The sequence below is a fragment of the Notothenia rossii genome (genome assembly GCF_949606895.1).
Source record: "Notothenia rossii genome assembly, chromosome: 4".
NCBI lineage: Eukaryota > Metazoa > Chordata > Actinopteri > Perciformes > Nototheniidae > Notothenia > Notothenia rossii.
The window spans coordinates 87,112,484-87,135,284 of record NC_136902.1 but is presented as its reverse complement, the minus strand read 5'-3'; the positions used below and the strand labels follow the sequence as shown (position 1 = coordinate 87,135,284).

Genomic DNA, 22,801 nt, shown 5'->3' with positions numbered 1-22,801 from the left:
CTGGAAATAAACCTTGAAAAGCAACCGAAACGTTCAGTGGATTGTTTACTGCGAGTCTGACACTGCTTCCGAGGCCCAAGCTCTACATGTGGCCAAGAACAATAACTTAGAGGTGAAGGTTACAAGACAAACTTTTCGGGTTGAACAACATATGCTAAAACATTGAACTTGAACCTCGGTGATTGAATGTTTTAGCCACAATGCACGTTGGGATATGGTGTTTATGCGATATGAAATCCGAAAAGATAAAAAAAAATAATAATAATAATTTATTCCGAGTGTGCTTGATTTTCTCTTTGGAAGTCATCACATAACGGCATTGTAATACACGGTTTGGCTGCATTAAATACTAACATCTGCCGTAGTTCTCTATTTATAGAGCCCTGATGAGAAGACCTTTGGACAAACTGGAAGAACTGCCACAGAAACTGAATACGTGACGTGGATCATAAATATATCAGCAATTAAACAACATCTTACATTTCTTTTCACACAATACGTCTCCTTGCAGTATCAACACTAATTCGGCTGACTTTTATATTTGATCCAATTGGTAGATAGGTTATATTTACACTATAACGGTGCACAGCTGATTGAAAGGGACTTGTAGTCTTTAAAGATATTACTGATTTTCTTTGAATATAAGAATGTAATATACTGAGAGTAGTCAGGGGTTTTGGGTGATGGGAGATACATCTATGGATTCAGAATTGCAATAGCTTACCATTAAATGACGGATATACCTTTCTGTCTGTTTTACAAATCAGATATTAATGTTTATACACATTAATATCTGATATATTACATTATATATATATGATATATCATATATATATGTATATGTATACATTATCAGCTGTAATATTTCACATATTGTAGTTTAAGTGAAATAGTATAGCAATCCGTTCACGTCCAGTTTTGGATAGTCTGCCGTGGTTACATTCCATTCTAACTGTATCACAATAACATGATGATGATGGTGATAAAGAATGCATCTAACGTTCTGCTGTTTTCATTAAAAAAACGGCGCATTAAACAAACCATCATGCTCTTACTTTGAAAACCATGCGGAAATGTCGTCATCAGCAGGCCATTACGTGGTTTCTTAAAATAACCGAGTGACGCGAGTAGATTTTAGCCGAGACCGGCGGAAAGTTTGACTCAAAACTCCGTGTGTGTAAAAAGAGATTTGAGATCCACAAGCAGAAATGTGAGATCCACAAGCGCATTTTTGGTCGACAAATACAAAATGGATTCACAAATGCCTGATCGAAAGTTGTAAATGTTAAAGAGATATTCCAAGAAAAAAAATGTATTTGTAAAAATATTTGGCGTATTTGCAGATCCGCTTTACATTTGCACATTTATTTGTTAGTTTGCAAATCTTTTAAATGCATTTTATGGATGGTGTTTTACATTTACAAATCACATATTTACACACAAATTATTTTTATGTTCACACAAATAATTATGAGACATATCTAAGCCCAAAGGTCATGGTGGCCGTAGGACGTACAATTATTTGTTGGGCATAACGGCCAGACCGAGGTGAAATTCCTACCCTGCTTGTAAGCTTTTAAGTTGGAATGATACATATGAATATAAACATTTAAAGTGACCACAATGAAGCATAACATGACCAGAAAGAGACACAGAAAGAACACAAAGGAACAAAGTTATTACAGAGGGACATGTGAAAACACCACCTGCTGATAAAGGACAACACAAAGAGGCTAAACTACTTTCCAACTTCTTTTTGAAGTTTCTATTACTCACCTCAAATAAGGTCTATTGAATGACTAAACGTCACCATCTTATGTAACTCTGAGAAACATGAACCGGTTTACATGGTGCGCATTTCTAATCTCAGCTGATAGAGATCTGTTCATAGTTTACTGATCAGTGCGTCTCCATGTTATGAACCAGGGAGACATTAAAGCCCACATTGGGACAAACAAAAAGGGAATACAGAAAACACAAAGAGGCTAAATATCTAGACTTTCAAAGATAAAACTCCAAATAGCCAAAAAGAGACATCAAATGTTACAAAGTTGCCCAAAATTAATACAAAGTGACAGAAACTGACCACAAAAAATCATTTTGAGCTGGGTTGTGTTGCCTGTTCCATGACTTCATGTTGACTTAAAGCTGTAGGTAATAGGTTTTATACACAATCAAACCAGAGAGCGGTTTGGTGCACATTTCATTCATTTAATTAGTGAAATGTTGTGCACCCATACTTTCAGATATAGAAACCATGCAAATACCACAATATTCAGCCTTTTCAGCACATGATGGGAAACTTTCTACTTTTTCAAAATATTGTATACTTTTTCAAAATATTCAGCTTTTTAAACTCTTTTTTTTAACATGTAACTCAATGGGAGGAACCTTCAAATCCTCTTTTACCTACACCGTGCGCCAAGTGCTACTCCTTCCACATACCGTCAGCTAGAGAGACTTCATTCCAACTTTCAAATGATGACAAGACATTCAGCTATTAAACACGTTTTACAGATTTTTGATATTTCTTACACTCTTTGAGATATTTAGCTTAGTTTGGAGCTTGGTAAAGAGGCCTTCTATACATTTACAGTGGAGGAAACAAGTATTTAACCCCCTTCAGATGTTGTAAGTTTACCCACCCTTATTTTACAACTAAAAGCTCTTTTCAAGTGAAGAGCAGGTTGTAACCGAGGCTCTGTGTAGGTCAGAGTCTGGGCGCTGCTCCTCTTCCTGGAATGAGTCAGAGTTTGATAAGCCCTCCCTCCACTTCCTGCTCTCAGACACAGCCAGCTCCACTCTGTGCTTCCTGGTTCCTCCCCTTCAGAGCCACACTGAGGAGGAGGGGTGTAACCAACATGTGGGTAAAGCACAAGAGCTGATAGGCCACACTCACCGCACACACGCATGCTGTTCAGATAACGAGTCACACTAGTTTCAGCTCTCAGGAAGTGAAACTCAGACACTCGCTGCTACTGAGAGGAGAAATGGCGCAGAAAGGAGTTCAGCTGGAACGGGAAATCTTATCTTGTTCGATCTGTCTGGATCTACTGAAGGATCCGGTGACGACTCCCTGTGGACACAGCTACTGCAAGGACTGTATTAAAGGCTTCTGGGACGGAGAGCTAATCCACAGCTGCCCTCAGTGCAGGCAGAGCTTCACACCGAGGCCTGCCCTGCTGAAAAACACCATGTTAGCAGCTTTAGTGGAGGAGCTGAAGAAGACTGGACCCCCATCTGCTCCTGCTGATCTCTGCTATGCTGGAGCTACAGATGTGGCCTGTGATGTCTGTACTGGGAGGAAACTGAGAGCCTGTAAGTCCTGCCTCGTGTGTCTGGCCTCTTATTGTGACAAACACCTCCAGCCTCATTATGACGCAGCTCCTTTAAAGAAACACAAGCTGGTGGAGCCCTCCAAGAAGCTCCAGGAGAACATCTGCTCTCGTCACGACGAGGTGATGAAGCTGTTCTGCCGCACTGATCAGCAGAGCATCTGTTATATCTGCTCTGTGGACGAACACAAAGGCCACGACACGGTGTCAGCTGCAGCAGAGAGGACTGAGAGGCAGAGAGAGCTGGAGGGGAGTCGACTAAACATCCAGCAGAGAATCCAGGACGGAGAGAAGGAGGTGAAGCTGCTTCAGCAGGAGGTGGAGGCCGTCAATGGCTCTGCTGAGAAAGCAGTGGAGGACAGTGAGAAGATGTTCACCGAGCTGATCCGTCTCATGGGGGAAAGAAGCTCTGATGTGAAGCAGCAGCTCAGATCCCAGCAGAAGAGAGAAGTGAGTGGAGTCAGAGAGCTCCAGGAGAAGCTGCAGCAGGAGATCTCTGAGCTGAAGAGGAGAGACGCTGAGCTGAAGCTGCTGTCTCACACAGAGGATCACAACCACTTTCTGCTCAGCTACCCCTCCTCACTGCCAGCCCTCAGTGAAGCTACACACTCCTCCAGCATCAACATCCGTCCTCTGAGATACTTTGAGGACGTGACGGAGGCCCTGTCAGCAGTCAGAGATAAACTACAGGACGTCCTGAGAGAGGAATGGACACACGTCTCATCGACTCAGGTGAATGTTTTACTGGCCCCAGCAGAGCCCACCACCAGAGCTGGGTTCTTAAAATATTCACAGGAGATCACTCTGGATCCAAACACAGCACAAACACGTCTGTTATTATCTGAGTGCAGCAGAAAAGCAACACTCGTGAAACAACACCAGTCTTATTCTAGTCACCCAGACAGATTCACTGATCCTTTTCAGGTCCTGAGTAGAGAGAGTCTGACTGGACGTTGTTACTGGGAGGTGGAGTGGAGAGGGACAGGAGTTCATGTAGCAGTCGCATCCAAGAATATCAGCAGAGCAGGGAGGCCGAATGAATGTGGATTTGGAAACAATGACAAATCTTGGTCCTTAGAGTGTGACAAAAACAGTTATTCATTTATTTACAACAGTATCCGCACTCCCGTCTCAGGTCCTCAGTCCTCCAGAGTAGGAGTGTACCTGGATCACAGAGCAGGTGTTCTGTCCTTCTACAGCGTCTCTGAAACCATGACTCTCCTCCACAGAGTGCAGACCACATTCACTCAGCCGCTACATGCTGGACTTTGGCTTCATCGTCCTTATGGAAACACTGCTGAGTTTTGTAAACTCAAATAGCCTGAGTCTTAAACTCACCGTGTGTCCATCAGAGCTGAGTGTCCATGTCTTCACTGCAGAGATCAGCTGTCTATCAAACATTATGGGCGGTGCTTGAACATCTTCTCATGAGTTGTTCTGTAGCTGTTGGACACTCGTCAGGCTCCTTCCTGTGTCTGTGCCATGGAGGCTGTCACTGCTCAGGAGGATCCTTGTTCACCTTTAAACTTTGCTCTGGATATTTCTTTTGATTCATGTTGTTGTTTCTCTTGTAATGCACGAGTCTTCAGAGACATTTATAATCACATGTATTACGTTGTTATCGTTTTAATGCCATTGAAGACCAGTTTTGACCAGACAAAGACGAAGGTAAGCCATGTTAGCGTTGTGGGCTACCTAGCGCCACATGTTTTGATGTACATTTTTTTTGATAACGTCGCGAGTTTGTATCTTTCAGTGTTGAGGTGGGCACCGTTAGATTCTGTGTCTTTACGATCATAAACGATGTGTTGGATGTGCAGCTAGGATAAGTAATAAGGGAGCTAGGAGTGATTTTCGATGTAGTAATAGGTTAGCATTTTTTGCTCGGGGCTAATTCAGAGGCTCACTGTTAGCATTGTGTGTTTTTTTTTTTTTTAAATATGAAAAAGATCAGTTAAATTAGTTTTTTCCCATTATGGATATCAAATATTCCTAGTTTATTAAATATTAAGGTTCCTTAGAGGTTGTTTCCTGCAAATGACGCGATTTCGGCCCTGGTGCGGGTCCGTGGGGCTTAAGAGGTTAAATGTTATTGTTGCTGCCCAAATTAACTAACAAATTAAACCCAGATGGTTATAACAATTATTTCATCATAACATGTGTATTTAAAAAATATATTACTTACTGTCATGATCATAATCAATAAGTAAATCATGTATTGTTCTGTTTGAAATAGCTGAGATGAAACACAGTCATGGTGTGGATAAAGTGAAAGTGATCATGAAATCATTGAACAATAGTCATTGAACAGACTTCACTGATGGGATGTGTGATCAAATGAAATGTTTGGATAATTAATAAAGTAAAAACTAAAAAAGGATGTTCTTCTTTTATTATGTCCAAGGTGCCGTACGAAGCTGATGGAGAACATGTGGATGTGATCTGAGACTATAACTGAGTCTGACCCCTCCCTCACTAAAACATATTTTTGTGCATATATATCACAGGAGGGTAGATTTAATACACATTTACTGTAGTTGTTTATACCTTTTTAAAGTCTTTTCTTTGAAATATTAAGCTTCTTAAAAAAGCATTTTAATGAACAAACAATCCTACAATTTAGGATTTTCCAGAGAGGGTTATTTGTGAATAAACGACCCTCCGGAGCGTTTGCAATCAACGGGAGCATGTTGTTTCTTACACGACCACTAGAGGTGCTACACTTTAAAACGTGACCGGGTCGTAATAAGCTGCTGAACAATTTACCTATTTGGTCGTTTTTTGGAGGAGGACAGGCCGGTGCAAATATAATCAGATAAATAAAAGGTAAATCTGTGTATCATCTGCATACAGTAGTTGATGGGGGAATTGATGCTGGTGCACCCTGTTTGACTGTCCTTTTAAAAAAAAAAGATGTTCTAACCTTTTATGCTCTTAACTTTTTTTATATATTGCAACATTTTAATCAATATGTTCCTAATATAACTTTTCATTTTATTGTATTTTCCCCTCTTTGCGAAGCACCTTGAGGTGACGTTGTTTTTAAAGTGTGCTATACAAATACAGTTTATTATTATTATTATTATTATTATTATTATTATTATTATTATTATTATTATTATTATTATTATTATGTTGGCTATGACTAGAGCCTATCAGAAGTATAATGTAAACCTATTCCTATTATAACTACATGATTTTATTAAATAGTAAAAATATGTTTGTTTTTCCTGCAACAGGAAATAAATAGGACCTTGTGTTTTATGTCTCTATACTATGACTATACCGTCTGTTATGGGTGAGGTGGGCATTATAAACCTTTGTTTATTTCACGTAAGGACATGGCTTGTTTAACTCAACAAAAAAATATGTTATGGTCTCAAATTAGGTAACAGGATCCTCTATGCCAAAATCAGACTTTCAAAACATAATTAACTTAACACACATCTTTTAAAGTCATTTAAATATGAGCCACAAAGCAAATAATACAACATTGTACTGAACAGTATGAACAGGAAACGACATGCAGATTCATAAGGGTACAACAACTGAATTGTATTTCATGTCAAAAGGAGAAGTTATGACACACATTTGAATTATAAGTATATATTACCCCTTGCATTTAATCACATGTAAAGTACTTTATATAATGTGTTCTTTCACATTATAATGCTATCTAAAGTCAAATGTCATTGCAAATTGCAGAAGTAATACAAATAATAAGTGTAGCTCAGAGCCTTTTCTTATCAAGCTCCACTTTTGTGGAATCAGCTTCCAGTTTGTGTTCGGGCGGCAGACACCCTATCCGTTCTTAAGAGTGCGCTTAAGACCTTCCTTTTTGATAAAGCTTATAGTTAGGGCTGATTAGATTCAGCCCCTAGTTTTGCTGATATAGGCTTAGACTGTCGGGGGACACCTTACTTCTTCCTTCTCTCTGTCTATACCTGTGTACTCTCATGTTCCGAATAACCCAGCTTCCCCAAATGTCTTTCTTGTTGGTGTCTATATACGCCGGGATCCGGAGTCATGGATGATCCTGCGGTCCTGTGTCCTGGATCGCGAGCCCTGCATCTTGAGTCGTGGCTGTGGTCCTGGATCATAAGTCCTGGATGGATATCCTTGTGGATTCATCTTCTTATTATAGACACACGCATTTCCAAACATTTGGTCTACCTATGTTGCAAATGTATTATCTTTTCAGTTTACACACGACATCTATTGCACGTCTGTCCGTCCTGGGAGAGGGATCCCTCCTCTGTTGCTCTCCCTGAGGTTTCTCCCATGTTCCCCTTTAAACTGTGGGTTTTCTCTGGAAGTGTTTCCTTGTACGATGTGAGGGTCTAAGGACAGAGGGTGTCGTATTATCATACTGATATTCTGTACAAACTGTGAAGTCCACCGAGACAAATGTAACATTTTTGATATTGGGCTATGTAAATAAACATTGATTGATTGATTGATTGATTGATTGATTGATTGATTTTAAGCCTGTTCTCCAAATGTTTTGGTTTGTTTAAAAAATTCAATTTTTTTAAATGTCTTTCAGTTGTTTTCCTTTTAGTTTACATTCATGTAAATATTTTTCAGTCTTTGCGGGTGTGTTCATATCCTGCCAGACTGCAGTTGTTTGAAATTGTGCATTGATCCTCTGTAATGGGTGTAGGTTGGCTAACTGGGTGCATGCTGAGTTGATTGAATGCATGTTTATGTTTGGAATCAGTTGTAAAGAAAAACAATCAAATACAATGGCAACTCAAATATAACAAATATATGGATTAGCATTTATAACATTTTGCATTCCTATAATTGTGCGAAGGCAATCACAAAATATTGAATCGGAAGCTGTGTGTATTCATTTGATGTTTTCAAAAACAAAGTTGGGTTTATTAGAGGTTGCTTTTTGTCACCTTGTGTGATCCCCTGTCATCTCAGAGTATACCAATGTTGACAGATCTACCATCCTATTAGTGTCAGTTCAAACAACAGTCATTTTTGTAATTATTACAGTTGTCACAAATAATACCAACTACCAAAATGATATCTCCGTTTTGGTAAAGATGGGGTCTTAACATTGACATCACTTTGCTTTAAAGGTGGGGTATGTAATTTTGGAGAAACCAGCTCGAGTGCGCCAAAATTTGAAAATACACAACTGGAAAAAATCTGCCCCTTCCTTCAGACTTCCTTACAGAGCCCCTCCTCCAACACACACGAACGCGCACATGACCAATGAGGGCACGAGATAAGTTTGTGCACAGATGGAAGGCTGACAGGCAGGTAGGCCATCCAGTTATTTTAGCCGGGCCGGCTAAAATGATTGGTCGTGCTTTTTACAGCACCACGGCTTCCACAGATGACATTTTTTATGGATTTATTGTCAAAGCATTTAATAAATTCATTGCTATCGGGATGTTAAGAGCATTCCATGGAGTATAACAACAAGTGTTTCTGAAGTGAATGACCTACCCCACCTTTAAGGTCACTGCATTTTCATTGGCAGTCAAATTAGTTTATTACTCACAAGTTCCTAAAGAGTTTTAAATAATCACTCAAAGATGAACATTCAGTGAGATTTCTGTATTGGCCATTTGTTCACATCAAGGTTGCATTACGTTTTATCAAGTTGGAGCTGTGTTAGTTAATTGCTCAGCCTTGTACCTTTTATCTGTTTCTGTGACTTTTATTCCTTCCCCTGCAGGTTAGGATTAGAGGCATATGCATGTTTGGGGAGTCATGGATTACAAGTGATTATGTAATCAGGATAGTAAAAATGGTAACTGTATTCAATTACAGATACAAACAAAAAGTTACATTTCTAAAGATTGTGGATTAATAGCAGGATAGCAATGTTACTAAAAAACTAAACAGAGCAGTTTGTGTTTATTGTAAAAGGATCAGAAGTTATTTCAGCTCAGATTTTATTCCTGCTTTTTTAAATTTTAGTATATGCTCGTGTGTTTCATTGTTGGTGCATAGTCTACTTCCAGAGGACACATTTTGATCCTTAATATCTTGTTTTTTAATTTTCTACGGTTAGATTGTTCTGTTGTCTATAAAACTCTTAATTATTGGGTATTAAATTGTCCATTGCATAATTGCACACAAGATACCACTGTGTCACTTTATGTTGGATTTTAAACTAATCGCTTTTCAAAATCATTCATCCCTTCTGCACTCAAACTTTTAAATTCTTGAAAGGCTTTTAACTTGATTATTTATTTATTTATTGTTGTGATGCTATGAACTATTTATAGTGTAAATTGGAATTATCCACATCTGTGCTCCCGGGTGTATCTGTGTGTTTTCTTCTTGTATGTTCCTGCCTGTGTTCATGACATAAACTGCTGCTCATAACCAATTGCCCCATGCGAGATTAATAAAGTTGTTGATTGATTGATTGATTGTTTGAATGCAGGATGGATATTAGACCTGTGTTTGTGATGTGAAATGTTATATTCTTCCCATGTGCTTGTCTAACCTGAGTTCAGAGGCCTGTACTACGAAGCAGGATTTTCGCTTAGCGGGCTAACTTCAGGGAAAACTCGGGGTTTCCGGTCCTACGACACTGGTTCTCTTTTTAGCGGGCTAGATCTCCATGGTAATTTATGCTGAGCGGCTAACCTGGGGCCTATAGGCTACTACGAATCAGGATTTTCATTTACGCAAGCTAACTTCAGGGATTTCCGGTCCTACGAAGCTGGTTCACTTTTTAGAGGGCTCGATAATTTATGCTGAGCGGCTAGCCTGCTCCGGAGCAGGATAGGTTCCAGGATAAGAGATCAACTCAGTGAAAGCACCGCCGGCTGAACAATCAGAGCTCCGTGTGTGGAGGAAATACAGTTTAAACTGCAGTTGCAGGAAAGACGGCCGGCCAAAATCACCGACTGTGTGAACGTGAAAATGAATAAAATATCACCTCCCATCTTCAGAGCAATCTGACTATTATAACTATTATTATACTATTATGTTAAGAAAGCTTAATTAAATATCTGCCACAACATAAGTAACCGGATCAAAGTAACATTACGTAGCCTACAGTCCGCGGCACTGTGAGTGCAGACGTCGATGTGTCCCGTTATCATTCATATCACATCATATCACATCATGTCACATCATAATGTATCATATATTTCCTTATCTGAGTCAGCTGAGCCGTATCTGGCCGTGCAACACTCAGTGTCACATACTGTATGCAGAAGTATTATTTTAAGCAACACATTAAGTTGACGAAACACTCGAGTCAAATGTAATTAAAGTCAGATCGTGTCTTAGACGGGGCAGTGATATCATAAACCTGTTAATGTACGCATTCAAACACTTTTTCTGTTACCAGCTGTATTCACCTTGCAGGTGCAGCTATGTGGCTTTGATCTTGGATACAGTGTTTAAGTCATGGATGTTTAAAGTTTAACTTCTTCATATTTGACTAATATTATAGTTTTCATTCAGGAAGTATGACGCTGCGCTGTCAGTACGCTTCTCCATGTTTGTGATTGGTCGAATGCTCCAAATACAACCCCTTTCATGTGAACGCGCACCTAACTAGATAGGGCACGGCTGGCTTGAGCGATCCACTTGATAACCCGCGTCGTACTGTTTAGCGAGAGCGTGTATGTTTTGGATTAGGCCAACCGGCTAACTCAAACATATCCAGGTTAGGTTGAACCAGCTTCGCAGTACAGGCCTCAGGTGTTTGTATGATAACCCAGTTGTGTACATACACCGCACTTTAGAAACAGCTCTTTCAGTAAAAGCCTTGATCATAATCTGACTGCTGCTGCTATTGTGATCCTGAAAGCTCTGTGAATGCACATGTTTGTTTTACTCGAGTAACGCTCATCGCTGTGCTTTTGACACACTGCTGTAACTCAATTGTTTTGTGTGTACGTGTTTGATTTGATTAACAAGAGTGTATACTGTAAATGCTTGTCTTCTGGACAAAAAAGGCAATACATGCTGTAAATGCCAGCTACATACATTGCTTTCATTTGAGAGGCATTAAGAGCATTTCATTGTTTATGTATTTCTTACACATACATTGATATGCAAACACACAATCTGTAAATATCACAGACTTGGCAGATTTGGGTCTATAGGCCTCAATTGTACTATTTCACAGAGGCTAGTCCCTCTAAAATGAGTTCTTAAGCTTGACGCTTGTGGATCAAAGCTGTGAAAATGTATGTGAAAGTCACCAATAAATCACAGCCTATGAAATCCCATGGGAGTTGCCTACATCAAATGGCAAAGATCAACCCATTCCTCATCCCCATTCCTTCCGTAACAGCCAATGCCAAATAAATGTTTGTCTGATGCATGTCACTGTTATTTAATGTGTCTCAGTGTTTAGCTATCTGGTTTCTTAAAGTCGCTACATTTCAGGTTCATATTAGTATTTAGTGTCTCTTCTGTGACATGTTTAAATGTTATTTGTCTCATACTGTCCTTGCTGCAGCACCTCTTTTCCCCCTCTGTGTGAAACCAGTGGAGGTACAGTACGTACAATGGAGAGAGTATATAAGTGATCAATATGATAAGAAATACGATTTATTCTAGAAACGTGCCCTTTCCTAAACCCATTAATCTAAAAACCATGTTGTGTTTAAATACTGCCAGGATTTGTATGATGTTTATAATGACTGCACACTGCCACTGTTAGAAAAATATCACTCGTCACCGGCTTGATCTTCAATATAGATACATATAATTATGTTATTATAATTAATAAATAGATACATGTATTTATTATCCTTGCAGGAATGGAAGCAGTCATCACATACAGAGCTGTGTGGGACACATGCTTATATACAAGAGAGGGAGTTACACAGTCACAAGATGGAGAATACCGGTTCTAAGCAGTATTCAATGTTTGGTTCAGATTAGCTCAAGCCTGCGTAAGCAATAAACATGACAGTCATATGTCTATCTCCATAGAGGCTAAATCATCATGTTAACGTATGTTCAACACAGTCCTGATGCTCTTCCAGGTAATCATACATCGTGTTACGTACACAGCGTCGTAGGGGACCTTTGTTATCATGTGCTAATCTGATATTGGAAGAGTACATTCAGTATTTTCCCAACAGCCACTAACAGAAAAGTACGTTTTCTTATCAAAGAAGGACACTGTTGCTAAGTATTTGATATGTTTCTACTTTATTTTGGTCTGACATCTTTTTTGTTTCCTATTTCATGCTCAGATTTTACAAGCTGCTCTGCAACTGGGAAACCTATTTGTCATATGTGTACGTGTGGCAATAGGACATCATTTGACATAATGTCCATATCTTTCCTTTATTGCGTTATGCAATGAAATGTGTTTATTTGACCGTTTCCGTGTGAATGCATATACAGCGTGTGCCTCTTTTGAGGATAGTGATGAAAACACATGCATTTAGCATGAGCTGTTATGTTCAGCTGAACACTCAAAAAGACATTATGTTGCCCTAAAACTGTGTCACAGTGACTTTTTTTCCCCTAACGTTCAATTTCACTATGAAAGGACAGGGCAAGCACTTACAGGAAGCATCGCTAATTGATGCGAGTGCATTACACACTGACTGGAGAGGGTTTGTGAGTAAAAACACCGTGTGTCAGCGGGGGGCCATGGGTGGTATTTCTGGGTGGGTGCATGCAAGTCTCTGATAGTCAAATTGCGTGGCCATGTGTGCGTCTGTGATTATGTGTTTGCATGCCGGTGTGTGTAATTGGCCTGATGTGGTTTGTGTATTTGAGCCTGGGGGAGGTAAGTTATTGGAGTGACCTCTGTAGTGGGACAACAGCAGAGTGTGAGGCAATCTAAAGGCCCAAGCACCAGCAGCCACCAGCCACCAAAACACTTTAAAGATTAAAGCAGTCGCTCAGAACAAAGCCATTGGTGTGTGGTTTGTTAAAAGTGGACTGTGTGTGTGTGTGTGTGTGTGTGTGTGTGTGTGTGTGTGGGTGTGTGTGCGTGTGTGTGTGGGTGTGTGTGTGTGTGCGCGTGTGTGTGTGTGTGTGTGTGTGTGTGTGTGTGTGTGTGTGTGTGTGTGTGTGTGTGTGTTTGTGTGTGTGTGGTTGGTTCCATCGGGGCGTGTGTTGGCGCTGTGTTTGTGTATTTAGGAATTTAAGGCACTGTTGTGTGGTATGATACTGTGAGTGTTGCTGAATCAATGATGGCCACTTGTGTCTATAATGGTGTTTGTGAGTATGTGACTCAGTGATCTGAGTAGTGTGATATTTTAAAAAACATATTCTGTTCTTGGTCACTGAAATGTGTTTTTTAAAGATTAGCATGTGAAAGCAGATGGCTTACGTCTCCGCTTCAGTTAGAGAAGTTTTGAAGGCTGCAGTGACTGATTAGGAGTGTGTATGTGTGTGTGGATCATGAAGGAGATTATTGTGGCTGGGCTGAAGGTTGAAAACACCTCCTTGTTAACTTGGAATTTGTCCCCTTGTTAACAATTTTCAGAAGATAGGTGACTTGAAACGATCTTGCTGTGCACCCTTGTTAAAAAGGGATCCCAATAGTGCATTTCTGTTTCAGTTGAATGTGTGTTTTGTTGGCCGTAAAGTTTCTGTATTAGTTGCATGTTGTGACAGATGCAAAGTATATGAGATAAAAGAATAAGTCAAACTGGAAGGGGAAGTAAAACAAGGAGGAACAAAGTATCCTGTGAGTGACAGGGAAAAGGGAAACACTGAAGCAAGGGGCGCTATTATGCTTTTTGGGGTTTTACACTTTCCTGTTGTGTGTTAGTAAATAAGTTATAATATTATGCTCATTTTCAGGTTCATATTTGTATTTTGTGCCTCTACGCTGACATGTTTCCATGCTTTAATGTTCAAAAATAGTGTGCTTGACAGAAAACTACTTTGGGATTTTAGCCTTTGCAAACCATTTACATGCACAACAACCTCTAACACACTACAGGAAAACCACAAAAAGCATGATCGGGCCTGTTTAAGAGGCGTTAACTTTGTACACACACACACACACACACACACACACACACACACACACACACACACACACACACACACACACACACACACACACACACACACACACACACACACACACACACACACACACACACACACACACACACACACACACAAACATACACACACACACACACACACACACACACACACACACACACACACACACACACACACACACACACACACTCAGTACATGGTTTTTGATCTTGAAGTTTGTATGAGTGTTGCTGTGTTATGAGGGGTGTGGATGCTGTAAAGATCTGACAGGCCACTTGCCATCTATCATTTCAATAGTTTAAAAAAAAAACATTCACACACTTTCTTAAGCATGCACACAATAACAGAAAGCACACGCACACAGTCATTCACTCTGATAAAAATACTCATACACACAACGTGTCACATTCACAATAACATCAAACTCCTAAAAAAAACAATCTCTTTTTTGTGAGGGTTTGAATACTTTAACTAACCTTTCAACATGTTACAGAGTTTCATTTCTTTCAAGAAAATTAAATAAAGGAATACAGAAAATGATAGAAACTGTTGATGAAATACAGTTGTCATCACAAGCACTTACAACCATCAAACATGCATAATACGTTCTTGTCATTTTTATACTGAATTAATTATACATTTTCATTTGTGGTAATTTTATTCGTTAGTTGTAAACATTACTTCCTTTTTCTTTCTTTTAAGTCTTGAACTTACACTCTAAAAACGAATTCAGGCAACCTTTCACCTCCACTGAATTAAATGCATGGTTGCAAGATAAAAATGTGAGTTAATTGATTTAGATAAACATTTTAAGTTGCACACATTAATTTATAAGTTGTGTTGACGTAATAATGTTGGTAATTACATCAACTTAATATTGTGTGTAATTTGAACTCTGATTTCTGCGTTAATTGACTTAAAACTAAATTCAAGTTGTAGTAAGTAATGCAATTGGCTTGATCACTTAATTGTTCTACACCTTGAGTTAAGGATTTCAAGTCCACTCCTACTTAACATGCCTGGACAAGTTCCGACAGTTAAACATTACTTCCTTTTTCTTTCTTTTAAGTTTTGAACTTATATTTATTCTTTGGCTCCTGAAATAAAATTACAGAAATATTGTTTATATTATTATTATGTTAATTTCTGATTTTGGCATTTTTTACCCACGTCACTTCCAACATGAATTTCACTGTAACCACCTGGTTTATCTGTTTATCTGATCCACTACAGACAAACTTTTTTAAGACAAACCTCTGCCGATAGAAACTTTTGTGCATATAAATCCTCACCAACACTTCTCACTCAGTCTCTTCCCTCCACTAACCTCCCATCTCCCCCTCGACTGTATTAAGGTGTAACTGATGCAAACATCACACTAATGTGGCTTCGGATGGGAGGAGAAGGAAAGTCGAAGAGACGGGTAATAGATGGATACGGGGTTAGGTTGGAGGCAAAGGAGGCAGTAGATAAGAATGGATGCAGGGAGATGACATGAGGGATGCATGGAGGTGTAAGTGTGCGAGAGCAGGAATGAATCAGAGCGGAAGTGAGTAACCAGGATTTTGTTGCAAGTCCATTCTCCTACCTGCTCTATTCATCTTTTTCCATGACCTATCCATTCAGTTTATGCCTGCCTCGTAACCTCTTTGTTTATTGGCTGGGGCACGTCTACCGTATTTAATACTGCTACTCATAAATAAATGTACCAGTAATCTAACCGTAACATATTTTTTTATATAAATGTAATGGAATACAGTACCTATAGTATTTGTTAACATTAAACTTGTAAACATGTCACAATAGAGGCACAAAACCAACAAATCATTATGAAACCTAAATGTAATAAAAGGCCCCAATAAGGTTTTAATTCTGCTTCTTCATTGTCCTCCAGTAACTTTCAGCCAGGATAGCTTTGTTAAACAAATGATGTATTACCAGTGCCATTGTTGTAATCAATATATTGTTTAGAAAGTCAAAGCAATCCTTTTCTTTGGCTGGTATCGGCTGCCAGGTTTAGTTTGGAAAGACTTGCACATATTGACTGTTTATGGTTGGTTGCGGTTCTGGCTTCATGGCTTCCTGTATCGTCCCTGTTGTGACTTCAGACAGATGTGTATGTGCACGATATGTTTGTCAGTCTTTGTGAGTGCGAGGAAGAGACACTGAGAGACTGACTAATCGACTTCTGTATGAATGCCAGGGATTGATTTGTGTTTAAAAATCCTCTGTGTTTAAAGTGTCTGCAAACTCATATCAGTCTTTATGAGAGACTCACGTATGTCATGCTTAATTGCAGGATGTGTAGTCATGTGCTCCAGGTGCAAGTTGGTGTTAATGCTGGTTAGTGTTGGCTTGAGTGTTATAAGTGGACTCGTGCTGTGCCATAAAGTGCATTCACATGACATCTGAATTTCTGTGGAGAGAGTGGCCCAACAAGTGTTCTGTTCAAAGTTCAAATTACTTCAACTTTGACCTTGCTTGCCGCTGACCTTTTGAAGTGCAACCACTTCCGGGTTCCGGGTTTTCTTTTCCCGAAACTGTGTCTCAGGGCTTCTTAACATTTAAAAATCTATTAATGTCATACCCACTTAACGGGAAGAAACTCAGCTAACTGACGATACGAATCATTTTCACCAAAACAAAACGCAAGTCTCACAAGAAGCGTCTAAATGAGCCCTGAGCGAAAAAATGAGCCCTGAGCGAAAGAATGCTAACGCACTTAGCACAAAACTCTAGGTATTATTAAATATCGGATCTGCACAAAAAAGATATCGATTAGCAAGCTGAGATTCCACAGATTCTAGAGGTATAAGTATCATCACTGAGCGATCAGAACTTGTGACAGGGGAAGCAAACACAGACATCACAACACAGAGCTTTACGGAGCAAACACGGCCAATTTGTCTGTTTCTGATCAAAAGTTGTGCTCAATGGCATCAAAACGATAAAAACGCAGCTGAAGGTTAATCCAACGTGTCTGTGTCACTTTGAAATGATTACTGATAATCCATCTTCATATTTACTAGTTTGAGCCTAGGTTTCAGTTTTCAGTTTTCAGAGCCTAACATAGCTTTCGACTGCGTGAGCGTCACCCTAACTCCTCAGTGGTAACGTGTGTGTGAATGTGGAACTTCCCCTTCGATTCTATTGGCTCTAACGGTTCAAAAGAGGTGTCAATCACAAAATCGACCAATGGGTTCCAGACAAACGGCAAATCCACCCAAATGACCCCAAAGGTGTTTTTTTGTTGTCTAAATCTCTCTAAAACGGTCAAATGTATCTTGTTTTGAATCAATATTGATAAAGGGTACTTATTATATGTTATAGTTTGGATTCCTACAGCTTTTAGTCTACTATCCCATCATTCAAGGGTGGTTTTCACTATAAGTAATGTTTTCTTTTTGGACGGACACTATCATTTACATTTTTTTACTATGTTCAATCTGAATTTACTTTAAAATAAAAACATCTATATTGATTCTGACTGTTCCACATCCAACTCACAGGTTTATCATTGCTTTGAGAAAAAAGATAATTAATTTACCCCTTTTTAGAAGTGAAGATATGGTCCTTTGTTCTGACTTTGTTCTGATTTGTTCACATATAAGAAGAAAAGTCACTTGAGACACAAGATCATTCTGTGCCATGCTTTTGTCTCTCTTTCCCCTCCTCGTATGTGCTCTTTCAGTTCCACATTGCATGATTCCTGCACACAACTACACACAGACATGCAAATGTTCAGAAAATAACTGATCACACACAAAGTCTCCAGAGCTCTTTGCCAACAGACCGTCGGCAACTGCTCTTGTTTACGCTGGAGATGAATGAGACAGATCGCTGCTCAACTGGCCTAAATAGTTCCCCAAACACCCAAACAGGTGGTGTGTATGTGTCTGTATTTCTGTGTGTGTGTTTCGGGAATGTGTATGTGCATACAGCGTGTGTGTCTGAGTGTGCTGAGTGGTTGCAGAGAGTGTGTGGTAACATTCATGTTTCAAAGATCTAGTGGCAGGTGGCACCATTTTATTGTTTGTTTTTGTTCCATCTTGACTTACCACATTATCTCCTTTGCTCTTCCATCTTTTCCCTTTCTTTTAAGAAGAGCAATTCTCAAATTCAGAACAATACAGAGGTATCATTTCCTGGAAAACATGTCAAACACTCGTTCTGAGTAAACATGTAAACGTGGCCCCAATCCAATCACTTTAATTGCAAGTGCTAATTAAAATGGTGTTGGTTCTGAAAGGCAGAAGACACTATTGCTCATTTGGAGGCAGAAGAGAAAAGCAGAACATGTTTATCTCCACAAGTTTATAGATTATTTATTATGGGGCGAGTCCTCAATGGAAACTCTTTCGTTGCCAAAATAAATGTGGTTTGGGTAAAGCGTAGGTAAACCACACTACCGGAAAACAAGTGATCAGTGGAGGATCTGAACAAAAAAGTGTGTTGAAATGAAGGCGAATGCTGCATTTAAAAACAAATACATACGGTTGAATGGACAAGGACCACCAGAGACTTAACCCCAATAAAAGGAAAAGTTAACGTATCATTTTCACAGTCACAGCTAATGGATCTGCCAGAAATCGATACAAGATAGAAAAGAATAACAAATTACCTTTCGATGCTGTGTTGAAGAAATGTGACCCAGTGTTGTCGAGTGCAACTTTTTTAAAGTGTTCCTTTTTATTTTTGTCTCTGAGAAATCTTTATAAAGGGGACATATAGTCGGCTTGGCAGAATGTTGAATATCGTAGGCTTTAAAAGGGCAGGTTATGAGCAAAGCTGCTGCATTTGATCGAATCAGATTCATGCTGATAGTGTAAACACTTATGGATATAGGAAAATGCAACCATGCAGTAAAAAAGGAGCAAGTGCTGAGATAGAATGATGCTATAAATGTCATCTGCTTTTGTTCAGTCTAATTTAAAAACTAAAAAGAACAATGTTGACTCCTGAAGTTCCTATATGGTGCAGCAGGACCTCGAAGCAAAGACAAATCTTCAAGACTAGTTCAGAGATTTGGATGAACCAATGCTTCTGGATAAACCAAGGCTAATGCAAGAAGGAATGCACTTCAAAGTAGAATACCATCATATTTCAAAGGGTGCAATGGACTTGTTAACCTTTTCTTTATGGATGACGTAAAGTAGCAAGATTAAAGTACATCATAAAAAAAACATTCATTTTAATTGCATTTGAGGGTGTTTCACAACCTGTCTATTCCTGCTATTGAAGATTGAGATGTCACGTGTGTCCTTGCCGCTGTCCTTTAAAATGAACCTTTAGTTGCAAGGCTTGTGTTTGGGAACATCGGTAATGTTGTGCGATTCTTAGTAAGTTTTCAATTGTGTCATTATCGACCATTTTTGGACAGCTTCTATTGAAATATGAACCAACACACATACACAGACTCACATGAGACATTAATCTATTTAACGTCTTGGATGCACTTTAAAAAGTGCCTTTTGTCAGTAAACAAAAGACCAAGTGAATTAAAAAAAGAAATGTGTACCTCAAAACACTTATACTTCATCGATCCACATTTGAAACACACTAGGAATAAATCAATGAACATCTAGCTTCTGTTTGTAATTATTTGACTCAAAATCCCGAGGACCAAACTTGTTGAAATGCATTGCCATCTTTTATGTATTCTAAAGTTTTCAACATTTCAAACTTTAATATGGAGAAGCCTTATTGTTAATCTGTATTTTCAAGATGTATGACATTTTATTTGCCTTTATAAGGTAAGCATCAAAGGGCTTGTTCACAAATCATTAAGGAATTGTTGGATTATAAACAAACACACTGTGAAAGTCCTGGGTAACATTGATGAACAGTCTGGGTTAAGCAACAATTGTGTTATGATTTTGTCATCCAACTGACAAATGTGTCCTAACCACTGAGCCAAGTTCAATAACAAGTATCACCAAGTATTAGGTTTCAAAATTGTGATAAAATAACCAGTAATTCTGCTCTGACGAAACAGGGGGCGTGTCCTCTGAATCCACGGTTTTAGACCTTCAACAGTAGCAGAAGCCAAGCAAGCTAACGTGGCTAGCTGTATGCTAACTTGAATGGAGATACAATTTTATCGAGGAGATCCTCCAAACTTTCAAAATCTGAAAAGACCATGTTGTTTAAATTCTGGTTATAAAAATTGTAATTTTGCAGAAGTTGTGATTCTCAAAACAGAAGCAACAGCCAAGCAAGCTAACGTGGTAAACCAAATGCTAACTTGAGTGGATTTAAAATAACTACATTGAGTGGCTCCTCTAGACTTTGGATGTGAAACAAGTCATTTTGTGGAAGTTGTGACACAAAATATAATCCGTAGTGTTTCGATTAATAGTTTCATTTTCGGGGAAAAAATCTTACATTTTTACTTTACCCGGAGGAAAATAATATAGGCCTATTGCAAGATATTATCCTGAATCCACATCTCAGCTCCTCCGATAGCAGCTGCTATCAACTCCCATAACACATTGCTAACATTACTGTCCAAAACAACTAACTTAATAGACTGCATTTAGACCACACTCTGTGCATATGCTGGTCTGTTTAAGTAAATAAGACTACTGTACAATAGTTTTGGGAGAGTATGTCTACACATGGGATCCTAGAAGAAGCAGAAATCAGGTCACGTGCTTTGCTGTCATTTCTTGTTTCTCTGTAATATCGTTGAAATATTTACACCAAATACAATGAGACCACATTAACTATTAACAGCAAACCTGCACACACCTCAGAGTGGTAAGACTTGTGATGTTAAATCAATGAGTCCAGGAATAATGTATCGTCTTTTTCAAACTATCAATAATAAAGGAATTTACATTTTGTATTAACCCATGCAGGGGTGATGTAAAATAGAGTGCGGAGAAGGTTTTCCTTTTGAGTATATCAAGAAAGTGCCTTTGAACTATTCTTCTTGATTCAAAGGAATACATGTCAGACAACCAGGCTTCCATGCAGCTGCTCAAATGTGTTTCATATCTGTGTGCCTATTTATAATGAATTCAGAACTAGTGTTTTGTCACTACCCTTAAGAAACTGGGGTATTATGGTTTACAATATCAATTAATATTCATATGTATAATTCTTTATTATCGAGATGACGTTTAGTAGTGGATTAAGTCACTTGTTAGCAACCGCTGTTTTGTGACACACAGAAGCTTCAGACATTCACAAGTGGAGTATTTACTGACGCCTTTTATGTCAAACAACTAAACACGAAAATCTCTTATGCTCGTGTCAACCACATACCTTGGTTCAGGCTTATAAATCCAAATGCATTCAAAATAAAATGTACGAGTCATGGGAACTGGAAGTGTTAAAATGCTACGTCTTTCTGGGGTTTTAGGAATCATCACAGCACCACCCTACAAAAACACTTGAGCACACACATGCTAATACACAACAATAATGTTAGTTTGCAACTGCTTATGCTTACAGTAACTCCAGTGGACACAAATCCCAATTGAAGACTACGCCTTTGACACCCAGCTACACCCCGGCCAGGCAGGGAGCGGTTGTACGTGTCCATCTGCGGTGAACATTTATGACAGATGGGAGACACTTTGAAGAGCCATCGGCCATTACACTTCCCACAGGACCAACTACCTGGAACGACAAATCACTCCTCTGCTCATTTCTCCTCCTTCCCTTTTTCCCTTCCTTCTCCACAGGCTCCTGCCGCAGCGGGGGAGAGATTTAACACGACACACCGCTGTAAATGACAAAACCATCAGGCGCACGAGAAGGAGAAGAAATAACTGGCGGATGGGAAGAGGAAACTGCAGAGCCGATTTAGATAAATTGGCAGATGAGGGAGAGAGGCAAAAAATATGCTGGAGAGTAAGAGGTCCCGCTAAAGATATGTGCAGTGGATATGCATTATCCATGATGTTAAAATACTGGGCTTTTGAAAATCACAAACAAGCAAGAAAAGCGAGAAGAAACAGTGAATAAGAAATGTAAAAATATATTGAAAACATTGCATAATAAGGGAGAGTTAAAGTGATGGAATATTAAAATGCCTGTAACTGATTTGATACGGTATACTTCGATTTTAACGACTGTGCGTCAGCCATGTGTGAGTGTGAACAGAGCCTTCCTGAAAAAGAAAGCGTTAGTTTCAAAATAAAAGTTACAAAAAATGGTTTTTATTACCATGAAGTAGGTTCATCAAAGAGAGTGCTCACACGGTGAAGCCATCAAGTGCAGCATTACAATCCTCCTCTGAATAATAACTGTGAGTGTGATGCCTTGTGTGGATTTCAAAGTGAATTTCAAGCTTAGAAACAACATAAGATTAACAATCTGGCGTGCATTTGAGTTGGACGCCTGGAAACAACATTAATCACACATTAAAAGCCGGTTTTAAAAGGTGAGTTTGTATCTGGGCTTCCAGGTGGAGCTGGTCTGGGAGGTAGGAGGGAAGGGGGTCTGGTTATGGATGGCTTTGCATGTTAGGAAGG

At 39.1% G+C, this 22,801-nt stretch overlaps 1 protein-coding gene across 3 annotated transcripts; it reads left to right on the top strand.

The window, feature by feature from the left end:
- The first annotated feature begins 1,373 nt into the window (after positions 1-1,373).
- On the top strand, positions 1,374-22,102 carry LOC307035260 (E3 ubiquitin/ISG15 ligase TRIM25-like). Of its 3 annotated transcripts, none has more exons than XM_079674365.1 (2): positions 1,374-4,067; positions 22,010-22,102. In XM_079674365.1, the coding sequence occupies exons 1-2, from the start codon at positions 2,991-2,993 to the stop codon at positions 22,058-22,060; spliced, it is 1,128 nt and encodes a 375-aa protein (XP_079530491.1). In that variant the 5' UTR covers positions 1,374-2,990; the 3' UTR covers positions 22,061-22,102. The 3 variants fall into 3 exon arrangements, with proteins under 3 accessions (XP_079530491.1, XP_079530492.1, XP_079530490.1); XM_079674366.1 differs by lacking the exon at positions 22,010-22,102 and adding an exon at positions 5,740-7,792 and having other exon boundaries at positions 1,375-4,067; XM_079674364.1 differs by lacking the exon at positions 22,010-22,102 and having other exon boundaries at positions 1,389-7,792.
- Positions 22,103-22,801: the final 699 nt, after the last annotated feature.

Bases quoted from the DNA above. Each gene is read 5' to 3' on its own strand.
- LOC307035260 (XM_079674364.1), top strand. From the start codon at position 2,991: ATGGCGCAGAAAGGAGTTCAGCTGGAACGGGAAATCTTATCTTGTTCG.